Here is an 8,003-nt window from a genome sequence, read left to right as displayed (position 1 = left end):
GACTCTCAAGAGTCTTCTCCAACACCACAGTTCAAAAGCAACAACTCTTGGGTGCTCAGCTTTCTTTATAGTCCAACTCTCACATCCATACATGACTACTGGAAAAAACCATAGCTTTACCTAGACGGACCTTTGTTGGCAAAGTGATGTCTCTGCTTTTTAATATGCTGTCTAGGTTGGTCATAACTTTTCCTCCAAGGAGCAAGCGTCTTTTAATTTCATGGCTGCAGTCACCATCTGCAGGGATTTTGGAGCCCAAGGAAACAATATTTGGGACTCAAATCCAGCGCAAACCCTGCTTGGAACTTGAACCCACATGGCTGGGACTCAAGCCCAGCCAAAACCCATGGTACCTGGTTTCAGGACCTAATGAAGTTCGGGTTCTTGATGTCTCATCACAGAAAGAATTCGGTGAGCGACAAAATGATAGGTAAGTAGTGGATTTATTCAGATATAGAGATAAGCATATTCCACAGATAGAGCATGGGCCATCGCAAAGGGCAAGTGCAGCACAAAATGTGGCAGGGTTAGTTTTTATAGGCTGGGTAATTTCATATGCTAATGAGCGGGAGGGTTATTCCAACTACTTTTGAGAAGGGGTGGAGACCCACTTCTTGGTCTTTTGACAGTGCCTTGGAACTGTCATGGCACCTCTGGGTGTGTCATTTCACTTGAGGATTGAGGATCAAGGTCTAGTTTTGTCTGCCATCTTGGTCCCACTTGATTCTAATTGGTTTATTTCCTGTCCTTGGGCTACATCATTCTTTCAAAAGTTGTGCCCTACCCCTTTCCCTCCTGTTAAAAAAGTCGCTCAGTGTTTGCAACCCCATCGACTATACAGTCCATGGAATTCTCCAGGCCAGAACACTGGAGTGGGTAGCCTTTCCCTTTATCCAGGGGATCTTCCCAACCCAGGAACTGAACCCAGGTCTCCCACACTGCAAGCAGTTTCTTTACCAGCTGAGCCACAAGGGAAACCCAAGAGAAACTCAAGTAAATACCCTGAGCCCCTGGCTTTCAGAGAGAAGGATCTGAGATTTGTTTTCCTGTCTCCTCACTTGGCTGCCTTTTGAATAAATCCTCTTTGTTGTAAACCTCAGCTTCTCAGCATTTTGGTGTGCTGTGCATGGGATAAGAGGAGCTTGATTTGGTGTCAGGGCTTCTGCAAATCCCAAACTTCAGGGCAAAAGCGAGGCAGGCTGTTAGCCCCCATTTTACAAATGGGGGAACTGAGACTTGCCCAAGGACACACAGAGTGGAGGTGACAAAGTCTGAACTTAAGCCCAGGTCTCTCTGACTTCAGAATCTGCAGCAGTAACAATTTTTTTTTAACCTCATGTACTTAGAGCTTAGCATTTCCAGATGCATCCTGCATGTTTAATGTCAATATTTGTGAATTAAGATGGAGGTTTCAACTCTCTGCTTCAAAGAAAATTTCTGTCAACTGAAGGGAAAAAAAAAAAATACAACCTCAAAGTTGTTTTATTCGGGCACATTACTGAGGGCTATATGGCCCAATACAGTCTCTCAGCTCTGAAGATCTGTTCCAAACAGGGAAGGAAGGAGCTACGATGAGTTTTTGCTGGGGCCCTGTGGAGGGTGGGGTGGCGGAGAGATAATTGAACATCCAAACATGACCGTTAATCACCAAAACAGACATCTCAAGTTAACTTTAGTGCTCTCCTATATATGAGAAGATGGAAGAATCTAGGCTCATTGAAATTATTCTTTTGATCGCATCTGAATTGTCTAGGCCTCCTATATCCTATTTTTCTCCATCCTGAATTCCCCTCAGGACACACCCTCTGGGCAGCTGGTTGATGGCTTCTGGGATGGCCAGAGTCTGTTTACCGGAATGGCAGCAACATTCTTTGTTTACTAAAATGGCAGGCAACATTCTTTGTCCACACCCGAAGGCAGGAGAACCAGGCTGGCTCTTCTCAAGAGTATGTAAATTTAAAACTTAGGAGGAAAAGAAGGTGATAGAGAAGCCGGCAGCCCTGGCAGCAGAGACCAGGCTGTGAATGCGGGCTGGGAAGTCAGACACAGGTTTAAACCATCAGCCTCCTCACTTTACACCTAAGGAAACAGGTTCCCTCCTTCCCGGGGCCCCTTTTCATCCTCCCGTGGGCCTAAGAGAAAGGCAGTCGGAACTTCGTTTCCCAGTCGCTACCCAGAAGGCCCCAAAACCGCCTAGGCGGGGGTTTTCCCCGTGCCCAGGGCTCCCGCTGGTCGCCCTGGCCCCGCCCTCCCCATTGCTTATTGGCCCTTTCGAGCACGAGACCGATACAGGAGTCAGCCAATGGGAGTGGCCCACGGCGCGTCTTTCCCGGGAAAGCGGAGGAGACGCGGAAACCCGGAAGTGCGAGACGCCGACAAGTCGAGGAAGCCAATCCGCTGCGAAGAGGCTGATGGGCCGACCAATGGCGGGCCGCCGAGGGCGGGGCCACGGGCCGGCGGCGGAGGTCCCGGGAGCCGGCCGCCAGCAGAGACTGCGAGCGCCGAGAAGGCGGCAACAGGGCCCCGCAGCGGCGCGAGGTGAGGAGGGGGTGGGCGGGGAAGGGTGCAGCGGGGCAGTGAACCCTGGATGGGGTTCGGAAAGGGGCGGGCCTCCAGGATGACCTTAGTTCAGTGTCCTCTCAGGTTCCCTCTTCCTAGCTAGTGAGCATTGAGATTCGTGCCTCCCAGGAACGCCACTTCCTCCCTGGCAAGCTGCAGCCCGGCCGGAGAGCCCCGACCACCTGGACGGAGCAGTGACCCGCACCGTCTTCTGTACCTCCCCACTAGAGTTTGTACCAAGCCTTTTCAGATGTTCTGTATCGACCAGCCAGGCTCCTCCTGAAACGTCATCAGTTCTGGATCTTGGTCTAGTACCAGGAGTAGCTGCTTGGGCCCTGGTTGTGCGTTAAAAGACCTAGGTACTCTAGACACAGATGCACTGGGGATTCGTTCCTGATGCCTGTTTACTTCTTGTGGGTCGTCTGGGTATTGACTTATTCTATGAGTTAGTTTTCCTCAGCTGAAAAGTTAATGCCAGGGGCAGCTTACCTCGGTGGGATAATGAGTGGGGAGATAAGGTACAGCTGGTACTCAGCTTAGTGCCCGGCACACCATAGTTGCCTAATAAATGCTTACTGTTAGCATGATGGTGCTTGCAGACTGGACCCCTCCACTCCCACTGCCAGCCCCAAGCACCTGCTCATTGTCACAGAGAGCAATCACAGCCTCAGACCCACAACCTGAGTTCCTTTTAAGATACTCAGACTGCGCAAACTCTAGGCCAGATGCCTGCTGGACAGGCCAGAAAAAGGTGGCCAGAGCAGGAACCAGTATCCTGGGTAATGTCAGGGCCAGGGCAGGGGGAGGTGGTTGCCCAGGCGGCAGTAAGTCAGGCCCCTGAACAGTTGTACTTCTCAAGCAAGCCTCAGAACTGCCTTAGTTGTTCTGGACCTGTGTCTTATGTGTCCAGAACACCCAGTGTTGGGTCTGAGGCCAGAGATTTGTGCCCAAGTGGGGAGGCTAGAGCCATGGGTTCCACACTCAGGTCCCAAGGCCATCACTTGCTGTCCAAGTGCCTCTGGGCAAGGCCCTTCACTTCCCTGAACCTGTCTCAGCTGCAGAGCCAGGCTTCCACTTGAAAACCACAGGAGAGGTTGTTAAAAGGCTGCCACCAGGGTTCAGCATGGGGTCTGGCACGCAGCAAGTGTTTAGTGTTGAGCGGCAGCAGTGTTCCTTTTCAGTCGCACCACCCTGGACATGGTACCCATCTTTGCCTTGCCCCTACCCCTGGTCATCAGTTAGGAGGCGTGGGGGCAAGGGGGTAGGTCTCTGAGACTCTGCTGAAGCCAAACCTGTGTCCTGAAGGTGTTGTTCCCCTGCTTCACCTCCTACAGGTCCTGCTCTCTCCCAGGCCCCTGTGGATGTGTGTAAGGGGCCTGCCCCTGGGCCCAGATGACACTCATGTCGATGGCTTCGGTGATGGCAGTGACTGAACCAAAGTGGGTCTCGGTCTGGGGCCGCTTCCTGTGGGCGATGCTGCTGAGCATGGTGCTGGGCTCCCTGCTGGCCCTGCTGCTGCCGCTGGGGACAGTGGAAGAACACTGTCTGACTGTGCTCAAGGGCTTCTACCTGCTCAGGAGCAAGCTGGAGCGGGCACAGCCCGCGGTCACCAGGTGCACCAGGCCGTCCACGGAGCTCAGTCTCACCTCCAGGGGTGCGGCGCTGCTGGCGGTCAAGACCAAGGCCTCCCCAGGTAAGACTGGCCATCTCTTAACAGTCGTTGATCCCACAGGTGTTCAGAGGGCCTGCTATGTCCTGTGTGCAGGGCACGTGGTCGCCCTGAGCTCCCAGCTAGACAAGGTGATAGGTGGCCCAGATAGGGGTGGTGCTATGGAGCAGAGGCAGCCAAGGGCACACGCCAGGAAAGCTCCCTGGAGGAGGGGCCGCCTGCGGAGACCTCAGGAAGAAGGGGCAAGAGGAGAGTGAGCCAGGTGGAAAGGCTAGGAGGGCGCCGCACCCTTGGACTAAAGGCCACCCAGTAGGTGCGGCTGGCACTGAAGGTGGGAGGGTGGCAGAAAAGGGCCAGGTGTAATGGAGGGTCTGGTTGAAAACCATTAGGTCAAAAGGTCCAGGGATGAGGAGGCCCCCCAGGGCCTAGCAGCAGCGGGGAACCTTTCACAGTCAGGGTCTAAAGGGGCGGGGGATGGATGCAGGGAGAAGGGACCCGCACCTCCAGAAGTCACTAGAGTGGCCGCGAGCTGGAGCAGCTGTAGGGGAGGGCCTCCTGATGGGCGCTGTGGCCGTCCAGGAGCACGATCGCTCAGAGGGGACCAGGGCACCCAGCTGATGCCCGCACAGTAGAGAGTGGCTCAGGGACTGAGTGGACAGTGACCAGCCCGGGGCCCCACGGGGCTGCAGGGAACAAACCTGTCTGCACAGACAGACACACAGAAGGGCAGGTGTAGCCTGGCTGGAGGGGCCCTGAGGCTGTGGGGGAGACAGCCCAAGTGACAGCCCCTCTGAACATTCTCTGCCTGCCCCCATCCTCCCTGACCCGTGTCTCTGGCTCTTTCCTAGCAGGCAAGTTGGAGGCCAAAGCAGCTCTGAACCAGGCCCTGGAGATGAAACGGCAGGGCAAGCGGCAGAAGGCCCACAAGCTCTTCCTGCACGCCCTCAAGATGGACCCGGGCTTTGTGGACGCGCTCAACGAGTTCGGCATCTTCTCGGAGGAGGACAAGGACATCATCCAGGCGGACTACCTGTACACCCGCGCGCTGGCCATCGCACCCCACCACGAGAAGGCGCTGGTCAACCGCGACCGCACGCTGCCGCTGGTGGAGGAGATCGACCAGCGCTTCTTCAGCATCATCGACAGCAAAGTGAAGAAGGTCATGTCCATCCCCAAGGGCAACTCCGCGCTGCGCCGGGTGATGGAGGAGACCTACTACCACCACATCTACCACACAGTGGCCATCGAGGGCAACACCCTCACGCTCTCGGAGATCAGGCACATCCTGGAGACGCGCTACGCGGTGCCGGGGAAGAGCCTGGAGGAGCAGAACGAGGTCATCGGCATGCACGCGGCCATGACGTACGTGAACACGACGCTGCTGTCCCGCGTGGGCTCCGTCAGCATCGGCGACGTGCTGGAGATCCACCGGCGGGTGCTGGGCTACGTGGACCCCGTGGAGGCCGGCCGCTTCCGCGCCACGCAGGTCCTGGTGGGCCACCACATCCCGCCCCACCCACAGGAGGTGGAGAAGCAGATGCAGGAGTTCGTGCAGTGGCTCAACTCGGAGGACGCCATGAACCTGCACCCTGTGGAGTTTGCGGCCCTGGCCCACTACAAGCTCGTCTACATCCACCCCTTCATCGACGGCAACGGCAGGACCTCGCGCCTGCTCATGAACCTCATCCTCATGCAGGCGGGCTACCCGCCCATCACCATCCGCAAGGAGCAGCGGTCCGAGTACTACCATGTGCTGGAGGTCGCCAACGAGGGCGACGTGAGGCCCTTCATCCGCTTCATCGCCAAGTGCACGGAGACCACCCTGGACACCCTGCTCTTCGCCACCACGGAGTACCCGGTGGCACTGCCAGAGGCCAGACCCAACCACTCTGGGTTCAAGGAGACACTGCCGGTGAAGCCCTAACGCTGTAAATCCCTCCTTGGTGGCAAGGGATGTCCCAGCGGAGGAAAAAAAAAGCACATTTCTAGAAACCTAGTCATCTCCCAGAGCAGAAGGAGATGGGTAAGAAACTGAAAACATTCTTTACCTCCAAATGTCTCTTTAAAGAAGAAAACTAAATTATTAAGCCTTGTCCCCAAGATAACTTATAACTGAGCCAAGTTATTTATTTTCCTTTGAGCTGGCACACGTGTGGTGTCTGCTGGTGGCCCTGACCCCTGGGGTGGTCCCAGCGGCTTCGGGGGCATCCATGCTCGTGTGACCAGAACCCAGTTTCTGGAGCAAAATTTGCACTAAGGTGAGGAGTGTGGGCTGAGGCCTGGAGGAGTAACTCCTCCCAGCACTTTCTGGAACCGGCTGAGGGGGTCTGTGCCTCCCTGGGGCGGTCGCAGTTGAGAAAGGACTGAAAGCTTGCTTTCTTACAGGCATTGGCTCCCCTACAGAGAGCTTAGTGTTGTGACTGATCTTACTGGTAGAGCAGACTTCTGAGACAGGAAGCGAGCGTCCACCATGTCTCTAGTTAGACACCTTGCTTAGTCCAAGGAACATGCTTTTAGCCACAGTTTCCAAATGCTGGTACCACAGGTGGCTGTTTTTCTGATTAAGAACAGGGGTGTGGCTAGCCTGGTTTCTATTGATGTTTCTCGTATTCGCAGCAATTCAGACCAGATGTTTTAGTCTAAAGGTTCTCTGGTTTGTCACCCGACAGTTAAATCCTGCTGCAAATCAAGTGTTAGGACCCACTGAAGACAGATGGCAAGTCAGTGCCAGACAAGTGTTTGTGATGAGTTAGGACGCCGCTCTGTAGGAACCAAGAAACACCCTTGACCGCAGCCAGGAAGCATCCCTCTCGTCCACTTACCTGCCCCACAGCCCCTGTCCCCTCGGGGGAAGCAGCATAGATTGCCTTGGCATGGCCTTATTTTTCTAGCAACTTGTAAAAAGATGAAATGTTACATGTAACGCACCCACACTGTCGTTATGGAGGCAGAGTCTTTTCAATCATTACCTGGCACAGATGCCAACACGACTGCTGCCGTTGAGCCCTGAGGGTAGACACCATCGAGCCCGTTTTCCAGGGGCCGAGCTGGTGGTGTCCAGCCCTGGACTGTCAGTGTCTGAACGAGGGTGAATGCCCACCGAGTGTTGTGTGAGGAGACAGTTCAGCTCCTGACGGTAATGAGGACCCTCTTCTGATAACAAGCAGAGCAGTTTTCTAAAAGATAAGTGAAAAGATGTATGAAATGGCCCCAAAGGAGTTATTCTGACCTTGATAAAAGATATTTTTCTATTTGTATGCCATGATATTTCTTAAACCTTAACTCTTCTACCGTTCTACGTTTTGTAAGCACACCAAGGAAGCGTGACTGAGGGCTTGCTTTGTGCTAGAGGGAGAGATCTGCACTTTAGCTATATTTGAAGGGTATTATTTTAAGACATTACTAATAAAGTATTTTGTTACATAAATGCCTAAGACTTTGCTTCCTTCCTGAAGAGATGTTCCCCTCTGTCCTAGGGATGAAGGAGGGACTCTTTCAGAACTTTAGCCCTGTATTGTTGAGAGAGAAAAAAAGGAAAGACCCAAGATGGTAACGTCACAAGAAGGAGACACAGAACTGGTTGATTATGCTAACGGGGCTGAACCACTGACCTCGCACTAAGACTGAAATCACTGAAATGGTCTTTCATCTATCCGTTCCCCATCCGTTCCCCCTCCACCCCTCAAGCCAGGGACAACACAAACCCACTCCTATGTTCCTGAAAATCTCTTTCTAGAACAGTCGACACCCTGCACCCATTAGGGTCCTGCTCAAG

The 8,003-nt window shown here is 54.0% G+C and overlaps 1 protein-coding gene across 4 annotated transcripts; it reads left to right on the top strand.

Moving 5' to 3' along the window:
• The first annotated feature begins 2,336 nt into the window (after positions 1-2,336).
• FICD (FIC domain protein adenylyltransferase) lies at positions 2,337-7,655 on the top strand. Of its 4 annotated transcripts, none has more exons than XM_069558282.1 (3): positions 2,337-2,538; positions 3,894-4,252; positions 5,080-7,655. In XM_069558282.1, the coding sequence occupies exons 2-3, from the start codon at positions 3,952-3,954 to the stop codon at positions 6,150-6,152; spliced, it is 1,374 nt and encodes a 457-aa protein (XP_069414383.1). In that variant the 5' UTR covers positions 2,337-2,538; positions 3,894-3,951; the 3' UTR covers positions 6,153-7,655. The 4 variants fall into 4 exon arrangements, with proteins under 4 accessions (XP_069414383.1, XP_069414381.1, XP_069414384.1 ...); XM_069558280.1 differs by having other exon boundaries at positions 2,429-2,538; positions 5,077-7,655; XM_069558283.1 differs by lacking the exon at positions 2,337-2,538 and adding an exon at positions 2,644-2,918.
• The last annotated feature ends 348 nt before the right edge of the window (positions 7,656-8,003 follow it).

This window comes from Ovis canadensis, chromosome 17, assembly GCF_042477335.2.
Source record: "Ovis canadensis isolate MfBH-ARS-UI-01 breed Bighorn chromosome 17, ARS-UI_OviCan_v2, whole genome shotgun sequence".
NCBI lineage: Eukaryota > Metazoa > Chordata > Mammalia > Artiodactyla > Bovidae > Ovis > Ovis canadensis.
Note: the sequence above shows the minus strand (reverse complement) of the source record. Positions and strands in the feature narration are given on the sequence as shown.